General features: G+C 50.9%; 1 protein-coding gene across 1 annotated transcript in view; it reads right to left on the bottom strand.

Moving 5' to 3' along the window:
• Window positions 1–14,828, bottom strand: part of LOC128721996 (calpain-11-like) — a 28,589-nt gene extending 13,761 nt beyond the window's left edge. The window contains exon 1 of the mRNA XM_053815807.1: window positions 14,771–14,828. Within this exon, the coding sequence (XP_053671782.1) occupies window positions 14,771–14,828 (58 nt within the window). The remainder of the gene's footprint in view (window positions 1–14,770) is intronic.
• Between the last annotated feature and the right edge of the window lie 6,546 nt (window positions 14,829–21,374).

Here is a 21,374-nt window from a genome sequence, read left to right as displayed (position 1 = left end):
TTCCATTTAGCCTCTCAAATGGAAAGCAAATCCCACACGCAAACCGCAGGGAATAAGCCCGCGGGGATGGTACACACATTGCGTGCCGGCTTGATCTGGATCTTGCCGTGGTTCCTCGTGGATCTCGCTTATTAGGCGCGCGTGCATGAGGATTGTTCCCGCGCAAAAAGCGTCCACCCCACCCAGCGGATGCCGGCTTCGCGAAATTCCATTCCCATTCCCGCTCGAAAATGTCCCACCGCAGTCGGTTGCGGTCTGTTTCAACCAAAACGACACCAAACGGGGAAGGGTTTGCGTACCCGTTCGTTTTGGCGGGCGGCGCAATTTCTTGCTTTTGTTTTGCAACGCCGCTTCCGGATTTACGTGCGTGTGCAAAAACGCCACAGCCCATCCGCCCCCGGGGGATTGCATCGTCCGACCCCCGGTCCCACTTAAGGGGGTTGGCAATTTGGCTAAATCGTTTAACTGAACCGCCCAGACCGCAAGTCACCGCAAATGGTAAACAATGCAACCGGGGCAACTTGTCAAGCTGCAAATGTCATTATTGACGTTTGGCGGCGGGAAATGGCGACGATGGCGGCAATGGTTGCCATGGCGACGATGGCGACGATGGCGACGTTGGTTTGCGAAACGGGCAAACCCATGCGTTAGTGACACGGTACCGGCTCCTTTTCCTCGTTTCTCTGGAGGCGGATCCCTCGGTGGCGGAGGCGTTTGGAGTCAGTTTTCGCGACCAAAGATCGGTGCCGGCGTGAGACACACACACACACACACAGACACGCGCGCGAACCGGGCGCCTTAGTAACGGGGCTCGGTTTGGGCTTGGGGTAATTAGATAGCAATAGGATCCCTTGAAGCAGAACCGCTTCACGCCATACGCAGGCCAGAAGACGAACCGCCGAGACACGGAACGCGGGTGTCGGGTTCTCCTTTCCAACCTTTATTAGGGTGGGTGGGTTTTTTGTTACCGACTGTCAAACAGCGGAAAAGCGGGGAGACTCTCGTGCGGAATAATGCACCTCTCGCCAAAAGGCGCGCTCCCTTTCGGTGGCGTAACCTTTTGCCGTGTTTTGCCGTGCACCCAGCCCAATTTCTGTCAGTTTCGGTTGCTGCTCGGAGACGACTGGCAGCTGTGAGGAGGCCGCACGTTCACGTACACCACCTTGTTCCCGCTAGCCGGTGAGGCGGTGTGCTCGTAATTGAAATATGTTTAACGGTAGTTATGGTTTATATTTAATTAAAACTGAAAGACAATGTTCTCGCGCAGGAAAAGCACCTCACCCTACCGGGAGCTGGCGCGCGAGAGCAGTAAACTTTTCTGGTGGCGTTCTACGCGAGCTTCAACCAGAACACCGCACCGTGTGTGTTTGTTAGGACGTGAAAGAACCACCCAGAACCCCGAAGGGAATGAACGAACGGAACGGTGGAACAGGAAAATAAAAACCCGTTTTTTTTCGTGTGCTTTTGTTCCTGCCAAAGAAGGCCTCCCAACTCACCACTCACATGCCGGTTGGATGAGCTTTCGTTTTGATGCGCCTCTAACTCCTCGAACAGCTTCACTTTAACGTGTCGTCGTGGAGGTTCCTTTCACTTTCCCGCCCGGACGCATCGAATCGCAGAACGCGCGCGCGTTAGAATAAGAGCGAACGAAAGAAAAGCGCCTCGGAAACAAAAGTCATTGATCAAAAAAGGCGGCCCCCGGAGGGGTTTGTTGAACAAGCCAACGAAAAGGTCGCAGGTTTTTTTTTCAGCCAGACAACGATGTGTTAACAGGGCGCCCCGCACACAACCTCCGGAGGTCAGATGAAGTGGAAAAAAAATAAAAAAACACACAGATTTACGCCTCCTCGGAAGGTGCGCAAATGAACACGCGAAACACACGCCACTCGCGAAATGGACCGTACGCAGGCGAAATGGGTGCAATTCCACGGCGCCGAGTGATTGAGTTGTGAAACGCAGCGAGCAAATCATTAATATTGTTTCCGTCCCATCTGATTGAGGCGCTCGCGCGAGTGTGTGTGTGTGTGTTTGGCTGAGGAAAGCATAATAGGGGGTAAAAGGAAAAAACAAGCTTTATACGATTTCCCACGCACATCATTAATTTTGTCCGACCTCTCGCTCTCACGCGCGCGCGGGCGCGTTCGCTTTAACGCCCGCTGCGCAGTTTGATGAATAATAAACGAGAGACTTGTACGCCGCGATAAGCGACGAACCTTACACGAAACTGCTTTCGTACGGGGAGGTTGTTTTGTTTATCAATCAGCAATCCCATCAACCTCATCGCCATTGGGGCTTTCGTCGGGTTCAACGCAAATAAAGGGAGCATTCTCTGTTCTGAAGCGGGCCTTTCGAAGCCCAGAGTAAGCTCCCAGGTGGCCACCGTTCGAGCCGGTAAATGGGCAACAGTCACGTGCAGGAACCATCAATCAGCGGGCCATCATGAGCCCGGTGCCCTTCTTCGTTATCGCAAACGAAAAATCACATCAAACATGGCAGTACAAGCAAATCAAACGCATGCACACACACACCCAAACACACCGGAAGAGTGATGCACCTGGTTTAGCGAGCAAATGAAAAATGCATACAATCTGCGCTCCTCGCAAAATAGGCATGCAATTCGGCGTGGCATTGTTACCATTTCACGTTGATGCGCTGATAAGTGAAGTGTAAATGCACGGAGGGAAAAAAAGCGTGCAGCTACACGGTTGCAGCTGGCCATTAAGGCACATCAGCAGCGTGCACCGGCATGTATCAAAATAAACAATCGCTAATGACAGTGACACCGGCATTCGGAATGGCTCTCAGGTCGCTTCTTTTCTCCTCCCGCACCCGGCCAGATCGCATGTGATTGCGTTTCATTAGTGCCTGACCCAGTTGAAGGCGGTTGCAGAGCTGCGGACGACCCTACGACCCTGACTCACGGCCACTTGCACGTCGGTGTTGTCGCCGCGCGAGGGAAACTACTCAACCGATAACGAACGCCGTGTGAACGTGGTCGTGTTCCATTGTTTCGGGCTGCTGTGGTTTGTCTTCCTGGTTTTCAGGGGACAAGCTGGCTTGCGGAAGCGAAAAGCTCCCACTGCACGTGCCTCCCGCAACAAATGAGCTTTACGCGAGGCCCAATTCTGTCCGCACGGGGCGTGTAGAGCACGAGGTTCGTTAGGAATCACCCCCCTCTCTCTCTCTCTCTCTCCACTGGCGGCCATTTTTTTCCTTCCGGCTCTACCCCAGCCGAATCGTTTGAGTAGGTCAAACAGCTCCAAAGAACATGTAATCCATTTCGAGCGCAGCGAGGAGGTCAGTAAGCTCTCCATTCTTCTTGCGATGCTGTCCGGTTAGGGAAAGAAAACGCACCATCTATTGCGCACGAAATTATATAAGATTTTCCAGCGATCTTGTGACGATCTTATGGCGCCGCCCCGAGCCGGTAGAGAACGATTTACGGTGCGAAGCCCCCAAAATTATTATGAATTCATTCCCTCGCCTCGGTTGCCTCATTTGTTAATTCCACCCCCATTTTGTACGCAGGCGGGTGGGCTCCGGACCCTTTTCTCGCCCATTTTAGCGTGCTCTCGATTCGGCGGGAGATTGGAGCCGACATTTTCGGTCCCAGCGTTATTGTTTTAACCGCTCCCGTTGGGTTGGGCGAGTGTTGCTTCGTATCGTGATCGTGAAAACGGCCGCCAGGAGGGTACGATCGCAGTTTGACAATAGTGATAAATGGGGGTTGTCCCCACCGGGGGTGGTTGAGAGCCGAAAGTAGGCAACAATGTGGAGCAGCTCGAGGAGGAGGCGATAATTGGGTTAAGCGGCTAAGAAACCTTGTTTTAGCTTCGTTTCATCCATCCAGCAGATCCACCCACCGATTGGCAACCGCTCAGAGATAACCACACGATAATGACGTGCTTGCGGAGATCGGACGCGAGCGATAAGGGCACGGTTAACCCATGGAAGGGCTTTGCGGACGAACCCATCGTTTGCGTTTCGACAGCCCCACCCACGCTGGCTCACCCGTTAAGTATGGTTTTGAACTTCGAACCGCCGCGTTGCTGGTTCACCGGATGCGAGGATGCCGCCTACGAACGCCATCGCTAATGAGATCCCGATCGGGCGATCGGTGGAATCGATGACACAATGCGCTTGCGGAAATGTTGCGGGCCCTACAGCTGGCCCACCTTATAAACAGCCGCACTTTATGCACCGCAATCGCATTCGATCCGCGACCGGCAGATGCAGCCTTTGCGCAATGTGCCGTTTTGCAGCTCGACCCACTCGGGCCAAGTGCATTCGAAAAACGCGCCCCAAAACTCCTTTCCCGGGGGTGGCGACACATAAATTGGCTCGGCGCTCTGCATGACGGTGGGCATGAAAAATCGACACTAATTGTGCCGGGGCGCACTTTTGTCATACAATTATGAGATATTTCTTCCCCGGGTACGGTGCGAATAGTGTGGGCATCCCGGGCGTTTGCAGGGTCGGGCTAAACATGGCTTTGCTTTTACCAGATGCCGCGAAACCAGAGGAAGGCTTTTGAGCGGAATGAACCCGCGCGCAAACAAAGTGCTAAATTGTGCGATCGTACGACGGCGTGCGCGGCCTCGGTGGAGAGTGTTTTGTCACCCGTGCGCTTTAATGGTTGTGCGGCGGAAGTGGCAAAAATATTGTTATTGCCGTGTGCGCCAGCAGAGTGGTGGGTCACTTTAGTGCACATTTGTTTGATGAGCCCGATGATGGTCGGCTGATAAATGGGCTATTTTATTTGCACAAAATTGATCGCGTGTAATGGGCGAGCCGAAAGCCCGGGCTTGAAAGCTTAGCATGAATGGGTAATTTTATGTTTTTTAATGTTTTCTGCCGTCACATTCCCTGGTAAAGTGTAGTTAAACCAACATCCATTCACTAGCAAATTTTACAACATAAAACGTGAAGGTTTCACTTTATGATCCGTTAAAATTAAACGAACTGTACGTAGTTTCTGATTTTATGACATTTGTACATTGTAGTTGACAATACAATTTGACAAATATCTAGTAAGCCACGAAGCAAACTACTAGCTGTCACACTTGTCTGCTTGCCTGTCAAAGATTTGTAGAATGGTTTATTACAGTTTGTATTACAGTTTCTAGACTTCTCGTATAATTAGCATCACTGTGACCATCGACTTAGCATGCATACAATACGGAAACGCAAAAAGTTTCATCCTACACCCATTTGGCATCGTATCTGCTCCTCTGGCGTCAAATTATCAAATCAATCCGCAACAGCAGCACTCCTGTTTCCGGGCTTCCATCGCACGCGTGTACCGCACAACGGCAGGCTTACATAAACAGGCAGCTCTTTCAAAGCACGTTCAGCCGCTTGAAGTGCCGCCATCACCGCCCCTTAGCTTGGGTGTCACACGCGGCGAACTTTCTTTCAGGCCCGAGGGAGGAAAATTACACGCGAATAAATAACCGTGCGTCTCGGAAAGGAAGCAACCAGCGATAAGATGCTCTAAGCGTTCCCGAAGGTGGAGAAGGTTTCGGGGAAAAAAAACAAACAAACAAACAACACCCTACGTCGGGGTAATCTGTCGAGTGCATAAATCAGCGAGTTGGAGCTTGGCGTCGTTTCGGGATATCTAGTCACCTTCCCTGGGACGTGTTCCCCCGCGTTTGGCCGCGAGAGAAAGAGAACGAAAGAAGGAGACTAGAAATTCGCGAATGTATCATTTACACCCACTCGGTCGTTCCCATCGCCAGCGATCGCCAGGGTCCTTCTCTGGAGCGACACTGAGGCGAAGTCGTTGTACGAGTGGCGACCACGCGTTGTGGGTGAGCGATCTCTGTTGACAATGTGTGGCGTTGTTCTGGGGCGCAACAACCTTCCTTCCATCCAGACGTTGCCCGGTTCGCCCAGGTTTGCCACTCGAGCTCATCACGGGTGAAGCTGGCGCGGTTCCCATCTAATTCCACTTGCGGCTTCCACATATAGGGAGAGCTGGCGCGCACGCGTGTGTAGGCTGTGACGAGTGACAGACGGACTCCTGGAGCCACTTGAGCAACGAACTCGAAGAAGAAAACGCCCCCCAAACGGCACGGGACGGTGAAGACGATCTTCAGCCCCCAGGCACCCAAGGTGAGCCAAAAATGGGCAGGATAGACCGCAGGCCGTAGTTGGGCAATCGGTGCTTATTTATCTTACACGCTGGCGGTCAACGCACGATAATATCGTTGGATTGAGCTTTTTTTTTTTTTGAGTCGTTGTGTCGTTGGTATTGCCCGCTTTTTGGTCGCGAAAGCGAAGGAGACATTAAATTTGCGCTCCGAGAAGGCAACAGAGCGCACGGTTGTGGCTGTAAAAAGCCATCGACAGGTTGGGTTACAGAAATTTCCGTTCTCTAACGAGCGATCGCGCGCCGATGGTTCGGTTGATCCTTTCGGAGATCAAGTTTTTGTGAGCCCGATTTGGAGTGCGGTTTTAAAATAGCTAAATAATTTAGCTATTTCAGAGCCAACCCGAAACGGGAAGGCTTTCGTTTTCGATTGGATCGGATGGGTTGTACGTTTCCGCTTTGCTCCGCTCCTCCTTTTGAAGGTTAATTTCGAGAAACGAAGCCTCCTCCTGCACCGGTTTGGAGCCGTGCCTTTAATTTAAATCCATTTTTGTTCTCCTACGTTCAATCGTAAATAGTGCCCACGATGAAGTGATCGCTGGAGGCCACCCTCACGCTAGCGGCTCGTGGCGGGAGAATAAATATTTCTCGCCCAATTCGATCACGGTTGCGGTGCAAGAAGTATTCTCATTAACGTGCAATTGCGGCACACAAATGAGTGCGCTGGGCAGCTAATGACAACCGTAAATTACCCAACACGCGGTGGATCGTATGGCTCGCACCATAAATTTAGCTCACGGACTCGCGCCCGATTTCGGGCCCCTTTTATGGTAATTTTAAATGGCTCCAAAGCGCAAAGAGCTCGCTGCATCCGGCATCCGATGCATTTGGATGGTTCTACGCGCGCGCGCGCTTACCCCGGCACAATCATTTGCACATTCCCATCATAACCGGCGGCGTCAGTGCGACGGCAATGCAATGAAAGTAGTCTCCGGGTGGAAGATTTACGATCATGCACGAGTCTCCCTGTACGGCCGTTTTACTGCGAAAAACCCAAAATAAACCACTCCGGGTGCCATCAAACCGACACCTGTGGTGCGTGCGATCGAGAAAGGTGCACCGGGAAAAGCGCCAGCTCCCATTCTTAGCGCGCCTGGCTTCGTTCGTTGGTGAAGAGAAATTGTGGGCCTCGGCAAGCGATGCCCGAGATATCGCACCGCTGATAAGACCGGCATGAAAATATAGCCACCCGGGTGATGAGTTTTGCACGGAAAGGAAAATTAAACCGCGGCCTTCCCAGCCACCTGGGAAGGGCGAACTGATACGGGAAGGAAAGGCCCAGGCCCCCGTCCTTTCTTATCATGCCCGCGATGGATGGCCTGATTGTGGGCATGAATATTCAGCAGGCGATAAATAAAAACCGTTGTTCTTGTAAAGCTAAGCTCTCCCACCCTCGCGCGTCTAATATGGCATAATTTTGCTGCCCTTTTTTTCCACGGCACATGGGGCAGAAACAAATTGCTGCGGTAGGGAAGGACCGATAGGAGCTGGCAAATGCCACGGTGGGTGGCACTGAAGAAGCCACCGGCTGGAATGGAAGGAAGCAAGAGAAAGAGAGAGACAGAGAGAGAGAGAGAGAGAAAGAAAGATAGAAAGCAAGAGCCCGTCGAGAGAAAGGAGCGAAAAGAGACGCGAAAATGGGCCATCCGAGCGCTTCCAGGATGCATCGGTGCATCGCCACTTGCACTACATACCAGCCGCCGGTTCGAGCTCGGCCTTCTGGAGCAGCGAAAAAGCAAAAGAGACGGAAAAGCGATGAAGGAAAACGCACAGAGACGCGGGCAAAAGTGGAATCGAGCACAAAAGCGCATTGTTCTAGCTGCACATTGCTGCTCGTGGGGCCACCGCGTGTGCCATTTTCACTCTTCATTGAATCTCGGAAGGGAAGGAAAGAGGACGGTACTCGTTGCATTTTCCTCCGTGCCCGCTTTCCACGGTGGGGTATTTTTTTGCCTCCACTGGAACGCTTTGCAGCGTGAAGAAAGCTGGTCATTTTTCCCCGGATCCGTTCGCAAATGGGTTGCTGCTGTTTGCTGATTGACAATCTCGTCACCATCGCGGGCTGCTGGCGCCATCGGCCACTTTTACTTCACCAACCAGATTGGCCACAAAACATACACCGAAAAAAAAAATACGAAAAAAATACAATAAACGAAAGAAGAAACAAAAAATGATCGAGGGTTCGTCGCTTTCGGACGCATTGTAGTCGTTCGTTTCGTTAGGTTCGCTTTCGCGGCATTTTCCGCGACCGGGCCGTTCTTAATCTTCCGCGCGATCGGCGGCGCAGCAGATCTTGACGATCTCGTCGTTGCCAAGGCGACTAGATAGTCTCGTTGCCTATTTTTCACCATTCAGCTCGTTGATTCGTACCGTCCGTCTCGTGGAAGTGGCGCAAAACCGCGTGACAAATTCGTGCCGCCCGGTCGATTGGTTGGGGCTTTTTTTTTCGGGGCTTGAGTGTGCTTGGTTTTTTTTTGCTTCCTTTCGTCTGCCTGTCTGCAGCTGATGATTATTTATCAATTAGCGCCAACCGGAGGCTCCTTTCCGTGGGTTGACCTCATCGCAAAAATAGAAGAAAAAACCGAAGGCCCGCTTAAATGAGCCGTTCAAGGTAAAGGCGTTAGGCTTCACTTCACGCCAGCCCATTTCCGGCGCATTAGGCCACCCAGTGGAGAAAGGAACACCACCCTGTCCGCCTTCTCCATTCCTCTTCCTGGGACACGAGGATGCAGTGCGACCGAAATCTATTAATTATCGAATTTTTCTCCCCTTTCGCTCGCGAGTACCGTGCGTGTGTCTTTAACGAAGACAAAAGTGGCATTTTGGGGCTCGCTTTGACCCACTCCCCTTACTTCGTGGATGGTAATGTCTGGGATTCCGAGAATGTACCGTGGGGAAGAGAAAAATCACCTCCACCGCCCAAAAATAGCCGACCGCATAAATGATGGTATAAATTTCAAACCTCCATCCAGGCCACGTGACACGATTCTTCGGGGCCCACGTGGCGCGGGAGCAAAATGTGGGATTCTCTTCTACGACACCGTGGCGCTTGATCCGCGGGCGTAAATGAGCCGGCGCCCTGTTTTTACCTCTGCCACGAAACGAAATCTTCTTCGGAGCCTCACCAGAGATCAGGGTGAAGGGAATTATTTATGAGTTACACAACGTGCGCGGGCCTCCAAGTGGGCCAAAAAAAAAAATAAAACATCCCAGAAGATGCAAACGGTGCGCCGGTGCCGACTTGCCTTGTGAACGGAAAATTGGCCTCGAAAGTATGACCCACTTTTCCGCGCCGTGCCGTGCTATAGGTGCAGGGCGCGTTCGTTAGAATCATTAGCCAGAAAAATCTGCGCCGTTCGTGCGCGTCCACGGGATAGTCGCGCTTTTTTTTTACCGGGAAACCTGTCACTTGACGGCGGGTTCTGGTGCGCTTTTTTTACCCCGTTTATTTTCGACTCTCTCTCTCTTTTTCTCTCTTTCTCTGTCTACCCCCAGCGGAACCACGGTGACGTGATGCCACGGAGAGACAAATTATCCCACCGACACAGATTGCACCACGTTCGAAAAAGCGTCGTGCAAAAGTAAGTCACGCATTATTCAAAGTGGCCGTTATCGGCGGTAGCGCTTGGCGTTAGGTAATGCTATTTAAAATTGCATTACGTCGCCAACAGTGGGACACACCGTTTTGGGACGTGCTTTTGGTTTCGAGTTCACTCCTGAATGGTGAATGGAACGAACGAAGCGCCGTTGGCAAGAGCGTACCGAGCGTATGATTAATGAACGTTAGAGTTGTTGTCATTTTGCGTCTCGGAATTTGATTTAGAAACAAACGATAAAGCATTGTCAGAATTTGTAACACCGGTTACATTCGCCAGTAGATCGACATGGAAATGGTCTCGTGTGAAGATCCCCGACAAAAGTGCACTGTGCGATGGAAACACCGGAAAATGCGCATCGATCGCACGATTAGCCGCGCACACCATTGCCCATTTACGCGGGTGCGATCGACTTTACAAAATTTTCACACGCCACAACCTGTCCATCCATTTTCTCCCCATCCCACAGTACGAACCCGTCCATCTCCGGCAGCGTGAAAGAAGGTGACCCCACTTTTAGGGGGTCTTGCAACCGATCATCAACCCAACGCCGACATCCCGATTAACCACGGGATTGGTCGCGCGGTGAGGTGAAAAACTGGAGCAAACCACCCATCGATCGTGTGTCCCCCTCGCAGGGAGGTCACAACTTTCCACTTTCGTTCTGCAACCGGCCAGCCCGCCGGCGTCAAAAGAGGTTTCACCGATTAAGACGTGCCCGGTGAAAGAAAGAGTGATCACGCGAGAGCGCTGATAACACGCGCCGGCGACACATCCGGACACAGCGGGTCGCGCTGCCATGTAACAAACCCCATCGCGTGTAAGATGTCGATCTCGACAACGGGTGGGCTGGAAAGTTGCCTCCATGGGGATGAGGGCTTAAAAAACTATTTAAATATCGTCAACCCAACGAAGGGCACAACACGGGCAGAGAGCTTTTGTGATAAAGCTCACAGGAGACCGGGCATTAAAGCTCCATAAAGATAAGGATTAGAAGGCTACCTGTGGGGGGTTACTTTTGGCATACCTCCACTCCACGACACACACACACACACACCATGTTCCGGACGAGCGGTACACATCTCCGCCCATCGCATGCTGATTTGCATACATTAGAGACATATGCGCCCTGTCCGATGCCCTCTCGTTCCCAGCCGACAGTGAACCAGTGCAGCATAATTTACATATTTTCTCCTCATCAGTGGAGGGCCAAGTCGTGGTGTTTTGTTTTTTTTTTTTGTTTTTAGAAATAGAAACCCACCAACGATCCGCGCTCGGAACTGGCCTTGAGGATGCGCACGATCGACACGATCTGGTGGGAAGCGAAACGGGGCTTTTACGCGAGACCCAAGGCAACACGCAACCGGAATTGATCACGAAATTGACCGACCCTCGGGGACGGTTTCGAATCGCGCTCCGGTTCCGGTGGAAATCCGGCTGGTTGAATCGCAGAAAAACTGCACCTGGGCGCTTCTTCGGTGACAATTAAGACGTCCGATCGTTGCCGGCGGGAACAAGATCCCTTCCGATGGCGATTTCCGTTGCGCTCGTGCCACCCAGTGAGCCTTTTTCCCGGTGGCTAAGGGCAAGGGCTAGACGCTGTAAGGGAATCCCCTATCGGAGGGATGTGAAAAGTGATAATTATCGGAGCCATTACGCGGTCATCACGCGGCCCAGTGGTTCGGAATTCAATCAAATCAGTCGCCTCGCCAGCGGCTATCAACGGGCCAAGGGTGTGTCATTTTCACGGACGCACCGGCAAGAGAAGGGATCATTTACGACTGTGTGGTGGGTTTATGCCTTTCGCGATCGTAAAAGCCTGTTGTTTTTTACGACAGCTCGATCTCTTGTCAGCGGCATTCGCATGCCGGTGCTGATTGTCCCGACGTGAAGGAGCGATTGCACGCGAATCGATCGATGCACCGCCGCGAGAGTGCAAGGTGCATCGCCGGATGGGAATGTGGGGAGTTTTGTTTAGTGCCACAAATTCACCTCACCACACTCGAGATTAGACATCGACGGCGCACAGCGTAAGCCGGATGGAGACGCACGCGTAAGCCTGCCCCGGAAAAGTGGGCTGTATAACGATCGAATTCAATATTTGAATTTTCGAGGCCCCTAATCGAGCGCTGGGTAATGAAAACTGGTGGGGCCATATTACGATCGCGGATGGGCTTCGGAATGCCGGAAAGACAAGCCGCAGCGGTGAAAGCAAAGCTCATTTGTTTTTATTTGAATTAGAAATTCGGTCCCATCAATAGAGCGCGCGATTATCGACGGGCGATATTGCAATATAAAGTTTATTGTATGTAAATTAAGGATGTAAAATATACACCCATCGGAAATGTCCAATTATTGTGGACGATCTGTCGATCCACAGCGAATGATCTAGCTAATGCTGTTTTACATACTGCTTGTGGCTTTTTTGGGGTGGTGACAAATGAGAGAGAGAAAAAAAATTCTCATACAAAAAATTCAACGCCCATCCTTCGACCTTCGACGCCCGCAAATGCGATTAGGAAAAGATAAATCGCACTAATGGTACCAAACGCCGATGTGCGGCTCTGTGGTTCTACTTCTCAAACAATATGGCGATCGTCCATTTTTGGTGTCGCTCAATTGCCGAAAATTGGTCGCTTCCCGGCTGGAACTCGCGGTTAAACCCGGAACAGGCGTGTGTATGAGACACACATACATGCACACACACACACAAAATAATGTTAAGAAATATGACAAATTTGCGTGTAATTATGATGGCGGCATCGCCCGGATGGGGGGATGGCTTATACACGCGCGCGCCACGCTCGAGCCGCACTAATTTTCCCAAACGCTCCGGGCGGTCGATCCGCGCCACGGGGACGACAATGACCTTCGATTTTTGTTTTGCTTTTGGAGCACGCACGATGGCAAGCGAAGATGGAAGACAATTCGACAAGCGCGAGAGAAACGCGAATCAGAAAGCAACAAAACAAAACAAAAAAAAAGCTCGCGCTGACACACGAGCCTAGGAATGTTTGGTGGCGGTTGGGTTTTTTTTTTCTTTGATTTCTTCGCCCCCGATCGATGGGGGTGTTCCCAAAATTGATCGTCACTCTCCCGCGCCCACCAGAGCGAGCGAGAGAGTGAGTGAGAGAGAAAGAGACAGCTTAAGGGGTGAATTTCCATTCTATACCCTCGGTTCGATGACTCCAGATACATAATCGGCGCGCCAGAGGGAAGCTTTAAATTTCAAATTCCCGACCGGCGGCAATTAATTTTGCATTTCCGAGCAGCACATCAAATGGTCCTTGTTGGCTCGTTTCGTTGTCGCCGGTGCATCGCTCAGCGAACGACAAATGAATTAATAATATCGCTTGCGGCGAAATATTCGCTCACAAAAGATTGCCGAAAAGATCGCCCGAAATGCAACCCGTGCCTGTCACGGTGATTGCATTGCGTTTGATTAATTGATTTATTTATCTGCCCTTTTGTGTGTGTGTATGTGTGTGTATCCGTTGCAGTGGGTTTTGAAGGTGAGTGCAAGGACATGCGTGTTCTTTTTTTCAATTGAAAAATAACGCATCGTTGAGCTTTTCCCGAGAAATAAATTCCCATTTGTCGCTCGAGAAACACCTCATCCAGCCACGATCATCGTCTCGGTGCACCGGGTTGGTTGCGATTACGCAAGCCGCGCTAAATGGCCCTACACCCCCCCTTTATCATCCCACTCACCCCTCAAGGAAGTGAAGAAATCGCTGAACGAGCCTTGTAATGGTGATCGATTTTCGCCCGCGATCGCATCGATCAGGAGAGGGGGGTCGAGAATCGATCATCGCGATCAGGCTTCAGGCCGCCATCGCGATTAGCGTCCGCGGATCATCCCTCCCGGCGGGAGTGAGCGGGTAATTATAGAAATTATCTCCGGTGACGGTGGAAGAACCACCCGGGCTGCGATCGGATCGCTTTCGGTCGATGCTAATCTGTGCCCGGTGGGGGAGTAAAAAATAAGGAAAAAAAATGCTCGTGAGCACGAACCTTTTGCGTACCCTTTTGCCTTTTGCCTACATATCTCCCGTACAGGGTGGCTCAATTAATGCCACCACAAGGAGGTGCCATCGCAGGATGATGGATGGCCGAGGCTGAAGCTCAGCTGATCGTACGCTTGCCGATCGCTCGAGGGTGAGAATAGAGTGAAGCAAATGAGAGAGAGAGAGAGAGAAGGAAAGAGAGCGAGTATAGAGGCACAAAAAAACTGAATCATCACCACAGCTCAGGAATTTTTGGAAGCCCTCGCTCAAGGTTAGCCCTCGTCACCTTTCGCGGATCGTAGCCACGCACGCGTGAAGGAGCCCACCCTGGGGGGTTTGAATGCTCGTAAAAATCCTAATTTTATCCTCTTCACACGTGGCCCCCGTACACCAGCGTGGGGATGGGGCAGAAATTATCACCACCCAAGAATCATCACCTCAATCATCGTGGCAGCGGATTCCTCCAACGAATCGAACAAAACAGTGCTTGCTAATCCGGCAAACAAACTCGCAACCGGGCGGGTTTTTTTGTTTTCGTTTCGGTTTCGCGCGCTATTTTCGCGTGCTTATAAAATATTTAAATGATTCTCCCATTTGTAAACCACCCCTCGGGCGCGCTAAAACGGCAGCAGTCTGTTTTACTGGTTTATAACGCGGCCGATGTCGATGTTTTTATTTTGCTGTTTTTGCTTCCTTTGCTGTCGTTGCACTCGCTGCGAGTGAATTGCCCCTGGCGGAGTGGAGGACTTTATGCAAACAATCCCTAATCGTCGCGGTGTTATACATATTTGACAAAGGAGATGAGACTTCCCCAAAAAAAAAAAGACTTCGTAAAAAGTTTATGAGAGGGTGCAGAGAGAGAAAAAAAAAACAAGAATAGTCACTAAGAAAGAAAAAAAACGCCCGTCACAAGGTGTCATAAAGATGTATCGCAAACGAGCAAAAAAAAAGCTGCCCATTTTCGTGTGCTTTTTTGTTCAGGATCGTGCGTGTGCGTGTGTTGCGCTACTTACTGATGTGTCCATTCCCGGGGTGTGCGATGTGACCGTTCGATCTGTATCCGGCAGGCATCTCGTCGATCGGTGGGGGAGACCCTTGAGACGATGCAAACAAAATGGGCTGCTCTCCGGCGTGTGATTAAGCCCTTATTTTCTCCCTTTCACAGCAGCACTAATTAGAGTGGGTACACTACTTTCGCACGGGCATGCGCGGCATGCTAATCGGAACGCCGGGTCCGGCAGCTCAAAAAAAAATAAATAAAACCCGGTCGCACACTTCAGTACACTTTGCGCTCCACTTCTGGACACGGTGCACCGCGAACCGCCGGCCGGATCCGGAACATCCGGTACACCATGTTCGGCACGGATTTTCTCTTCTCACCACGGAGGGTGCGATCCTCACCACACACACACACACGGACACGGGCACACACGGACACGCACTCGCGCAACTGGAGCGCACTAGTTACAGGACACGCGAAACGGAAACACGAATTTCTAAAGCGTTTTTCGTCGGTTTCGATGTTGAGTCACTGAGTTAGCACAAAAACGTACCGCAGAATGTCACCGGCACTTTAAAAAGCGTTCTCGTTTACGGCCACTGCCTATTACGGGGTGTAAAGAAGGAAAAGCTCGTCAGTTACGCCATCGGTGTATCGGTTTGGGCCCAGCATCCGTTTTTGCAATTTATTTTTGACCATTTGGCGCGGTTTCGTAACGATTAAAGGTCCTTCCCACCGAGGGTTCGTGTTTGTTTTCTCTCATATCCCCTACCCCCCCCCCATTCCCTTCCCTTCCGCTTCAGCCCACCTCGTTCCACCCAACCAAAAATCCCATCAATCAATCACGCACCGAAACGGCGGAAACGGTACGATTTCGTAATCCAGTCTGCCCATCGATCGCCGAAGGTCTACGTTGGAAAGGTTCGCTCGAGATGAGAACGTGAAACTCATCCCTCAAAGGGTGGGAGAAAGGGGGAGAGGTGGGAGGGAACACGAAATGAAAACAGATATACACACACACACACAACCACACAAAAGGCAACCGTAAAAACGCGTCCATTAATGAAGGGAAGAAATGCGATAAGCAAATGAAACCGCGAGACAGCACGTGTCAACCGGAGGTAGGTGGGTGGGTGGGGACGTGTGTGTGTGTGTGTGCACAACCCCACACAATCAGCAAACACACACGCACACACGCACACGCAGGGTGGATCGATCTCCGAGCGATTTATCGATGATCGCGCGTGACTTTTCCTCTTCGCAGCCGCAGAAAAGCTCGCCGCGGAATTCGGCGGTTGCGCAACGGTGGGCTTGTTTTGTTTCAAAATTTATGACGTTTCCGTTTCACGCACGCGTGAAAGCGCAATGGATCGCTCGATACTCGCCATAAACAACTCCCCCCCCCAACGGTGGAGGAGGGAGGGTGAGTGAGGATTCATCCCTTATTTTGGGAGGGTATTATCTTTCTCGCGCGGCCATCCTGCACGGGGCTGCCGGTTTTCGGTGATTTTCTCACCATTTTGCCGCGGCCGTATTTCATGTGGCTTTAATCATCCTTTTCTCTTTCTCTCTCTCTCTCTCTCTCTTGATGATGCTCATCCACGTTTTTCACACTTTCGCGCAATTATTCATTCCGCCCCCCTGCACGCGGTGGCAGGAATTGATTGCAATTATTTCGTGTGAGCGTGTGTATTTTTGTGTGGCAGCTTGATGCGGCAGGGCGCCACGCAGGGCCACGAATTTCGAGGCTCACGTTACAGCCCGGTTGCGGATGGAACGATAAACGGTTTACGTTTGAGAAGCGCGATAATGGGCGTGTGTTTCGATCGTGCTTACACAATCGCTAACGGCTGGATTTGGGTAGTAAAACTAAAAACCCTCCCACGAGCATGTTAACAGCGGGTGGTGGGATTAGAAAAGAGGGGGCCCTAAGAATGGTCGCCTTGAAAAAACAAAAACAAAAAAAAAAGAAGCATAAAACATAAGCTGCAGTGACATTATCATTACAAATTTGGAGCATGTCGTGGCCGATTTTTTTACAGCCGATCGTGTCGTAAAAATCACATCTCTAAATCCCACCAACGGCTTTGGGTTTTCATTCTGAGCCCAACGACCGCCATTTCCGGGTGGCATTTTCCCGTCGCCCAAAGTGCCACCTGCCCCGACCTGCGATGCTGGGTCATTTTCCGATTCCAACCCAAACGGGAGCGGGGAGAAAATCTGTTTGAATTTGCGAGCAACCAGCATTCATCCGTTTCGCGCCCGCGCTTGATTAAAGCTCGGCTCAGATCCGGCCCCGTCGGCGGTTGGTGATCATGTCTTTTTTTTTTTTGGAGTACTCTCTACTCTCAGCCCCTTTGGCCGCTAGATGCTAGCCTTCCCCGAGGCCTTCCCCTTTCTAGGTCACGAGATCTCGCGGCATTGAGGTGTGAGATTTTGATTAGCATTTTCCATTCCCAGCCGCTCGGGGCCCGAGCTAAAAGGGAGTGTCATGTCGCGTTGGCCGACTTTTGCCCTCGATTTTGTTTTTTTTTTGTTCACCTCTTCCCGAGCCACCAGCCAGCGCAAGTTGATTGGCAGTGAAATGCTCAACCAAAGCGAAGCGGGAAGCGAGAGAAAGATCGAGCCAGCCGAGGAATGCTAACCCCTGTGCTACTTGGGGCACCTGCCACGTGGAGGAAAGAAAAACCAAATAAAAGGGGGCACGTTCTGGGGTAGGTTTCGGCGTTGGTAATAATTTTGCACACACAGAAAAAAAAAACTAAACAAACAACATCCAAACACACCCGGGAGGGGAACACAGAAACGGTAAAGTCTCGAAAATGGCCCTCCGCTACGTGCGCTCGAAAATAGAACGCAGAACGCAACGCACGGCTGGAAAAGCTGGAAGAAAACCGTCGGAAAACATGCACACGATCGAGCCGAAAAGCATGAATGAACGAGACGATCGATGGTAGGATCGAGTTAATCGGGATCGCGGATTGTCCAAGAAAAATGGATCACTTCGTTTCGTGGGCTGCTGCGAGAATCTCGATCGAACGATCGATAATGAGCAACCGGATCCGCGATGGGAACGTCGAAAATTAACCGATCAAGCAGGACTTATCAACGGTTGATCGGTGGCCACACTGCCGGGCGACGGGCGACGAGTTCCTCGCTCGCTGATCCGTTCCTCCCTGGCCACGAGAACACGGCAAGCGACCGAAAAGAAACAAAAAAGGCATTCTCGATCCATTCTTTCGCCCATTTGAATGGGTTTTAGCAACGCCTATTCGGGCACAACAATCGGGCGGGTTCTCCCCCCCCAAATTGGCTTGGGGAGCCGGCGGAAGCATGCTCAAGGGGAGGGAGCGAGGAAGTATCGAAAGGGGGAGGCGCGGGAGGAGATAGGGCGATTCGCGCCCAGCATTCTATTGGCCGCAACGGCGCGTTAATGTTGTTGTTCGGTGCCGTTGTTTGGGGGGCTATTGATATTCTACTCGCATTTTACTCGCACCACCCCCTCCCCCATTTTCCCCCCTTGTTTACGGGAGTGGGGGTGGGGTGGAGTGGGTGGTGATTCATTTGGTTCATCCGAATCCGCTCCCCGTAGCGGTTCATCAATTTTCAACACTTACACATGATTAATGGACCGTTTTCCGGCGCTTCCTTGGCCGTGTCTGTCGCTTTTTTTTTCTTCATCCCAAGCATCTGAAAAGAGGTCCAGTTCTATGTGGCCCGATCGAGAGGGAGCAAAAGAGCCCGATAAATGAGGGGACACAAACGATGATCGTCTAGTGCTTCTCGTGTTTTTTTTTTCTCTCCTCTCGTCTTATTTCCATATCGCTGGCAGCCTAAGCTCAATGTTCTCAATTTTCCGGCTGATCGAAGAATGGAAAAGACAGCGGATGGGGGAGGATGTGTGTCGGGGAAGAGCGGTGGGACAGCTAATTATGTATTCCCTACCTGGGATGGAACCGATCGGGCGTATTTATAGCCCGCACGAAAACAAAACATAAAAAATAAAATAAAAGGCAAAAACCAACCCCCGATCGCGATCGCGAGTGATGACTTGTCATGTTGAGAGCTCGAGCGAAATCAGTGCCCCCGACCACCTGGGTGATCGGAACCTGGAGCCAGCTGGGTGGGTGAGCTGATCGCAACAACCCGAAGAAGAACATCATCACCGTCCGGTCAGCTGTTGGGTGATTTAGCGGAATAATCCACCAGCTTCTTTCCTTGGATTGAATGTGAACGAAAAGAAAAAAAAACGGGAAAATCTCTCCAACCCCGAGCCAAGCGAAAGAAGAGCGAAAGCAAGGGATGGAAACCAGCAAAGGAACAGGTTTTTCGCAATGATCGGCGATCCCGATCGGTCGGAAAAACCTGCAGCACGGGCAGGAAGAGGAAAATGGATAAATTCCCAAATCGGTCACGCGCGCAACCAGCTCGGGCTTTCCGCTGGAGCGATTCATGGTCGCGGAAAAACGAGGGCTTAAGATGTGTCCCTTTTGGCAGCTCGAGCATACTCGGCCTGTTTGGTAGGGAGAGGGCGGCGATCGATGCAACTGGTGCATCAGGTGTGTCAGGTTGGTGCATCATCGGTTGGTGCTGCGTTTTCTCGCACTGTCGCGTTACAGCAACAGTGGAGAGTGAGGAAAAATGGAATCAGTTTAGAAAACGCCACTGGAACGGATCTCCGATGAAGCACGGAATCGTTTTTCATTTACAACCACCGGTATGGTGGCGAGGTTTTGAGAGCACATTTGTTTCGCAGGGTGTGTGTGTGTATGGGAGTTGTTGCTTCTTCTTTGCTACACCCTACAACATACATAGTTGCATGAGGTTGCATTGTGTTTAATTACTAGAACATTTGTTTTATCTTGAGGGTATTATTTATTTCAAAACGAGATCATCGCACGTAGATGAAAGCTTTTATGGTTCATTATCGATGTAAGCATTTCTAAATTTAAAAGTAAACCTTTGATTATGCACCCGGAATGATAACTAATAGCATTTATTGGAGAAAAAAAGTACCACAATCAAACCTTGTGCATCCATATACATGCTATCTAGACCTATATAAGCATGCACAAGGTCTTTAATTTAAGCTACATGCATTTATGAATATATAAATCTCTCAAAAATAGAGAAAGTTCTTTATTACAAAACTGGATTAATAACGACCAGTAATTAATTAACTAATATTGAAATTAACCTTCCAGTGTCTACATACAGAAAATTCCAAGGGTCTCAAGAACCTTTAGGACAGACATCAAGTAAAAGCAAAGAAAGAGAAGAACCTATTCAAGCCATCGTCTGTTCGGAAACCGCCAAAAACCTGCCCAATGACAATAGTCCAACCACCCTCGAAAAACCCCTGATGTAACTGCTCAAGAATTCATGCAGAAAGTCATCCCCATTCTGCACCCCTATACGGGCTCTTATACCAACCGACATAGCGGTTCAGTGAACGACACAAAGCAAGAAAAAAAAACAAGAAGCGATAAACTGCCGGCGCTTGGGTTCATTTGCGCCCTACCAACCGCGCTTATTGTCCATGGTCCAGGGACAACTCGCCTGACAACGGCAAAACAGCAGTTAAAAGAAAAAGAAAACAATAAAACATAATCACTGCCACACTGCGAGCATAACTCCACGCGATTACGATTACGCGAGTGGCGAATGACGAACGTTTATGGGAGATGACTTCAGCCAGGGCCACGGAACCAACCGATCGAAGCCCAACGGGTGCAACCCAGCGCCTGATCGTGGCACATATGTTTTATGTGCCGAACCGGGGATACGGGGCGAACGGGAACGGGAAGACGCGAGAGAAGGCGCGTTGTTGGGTTCTATCCACTCGTACCTCCAGCTGTGTTTTGTTTTAATGCGTCAATACATCCGCACTGGCCCCTTCGAAAACGGCGCTTAACGTATGCGGGCACGTCGCTGTTCGGGTTCTCCCTTCGGGTCTCCTTCGCACGCCCTTTCAGAGCCTTTTTGCCCCGCGGAACCTCACCCCCGCTATGATCATTCTATTTAACATTCCGCTTGCTTGCTCAGCCCGCCTGGCCGGGATTCGAGCCCTTTTTCGCTGCCATCGATCGCGCCCGGTTCGTTCTTATGCTGGCTCTGGGCGCTCGATCGTTGCATAAAAGCACACACAAATCTCAAACGAGTTGAGTCGTCTACAAACACACTCACACTCACACACATACACACGTGAGGTAGGCACACACACACACGCACACACGCATCACAAGTCCATCGGAGAAGTCCGCGGGCGCGTAAATTCTTGCACCCCTGTCTCCAACCTTTAACGGGTGTTTAAAAAGGAGCCTTTTAAATGGTTGCCCGAGATTTATCCCAAATTTATGTTTTTTAACGCGTTCCGCGTGGTTGTGTTGTGCTGCGAACGTCCTCACGTTGCGGCAAGCTTTTACGGAGGCTGAACCAGCGGGAGGGTTTATCTTCATGTGCGTTTTCACTTAGTAGGGCTAACGTACGGCCTAACGACACATTAGGGCGGTGCACTTTGAGCTCGTAAGCGTATTTACGACATCACCTTTAGATTGGACACCGACGCCTGGCTGATAGATTCGCGTGGGTGTGTTCCGGAAACACGCTGCGTTACG

Source organism: Anopheles nili, chromosome 2 (assembly GCF_943737925.1).
Source record: "Anopheles nili chromosome 2, idAnoNiliSN_F5_01, whole genome shotgun sequence".
Lineage (NCBI taxonomy): Eukaryota > Metazoa > Arthropoda > Insecta > Diptera > Culicidae > Anopheles > Anopheles nili.
This window is presented reverse-complemented; position numbering and strand designations above follow the sequence as displayed.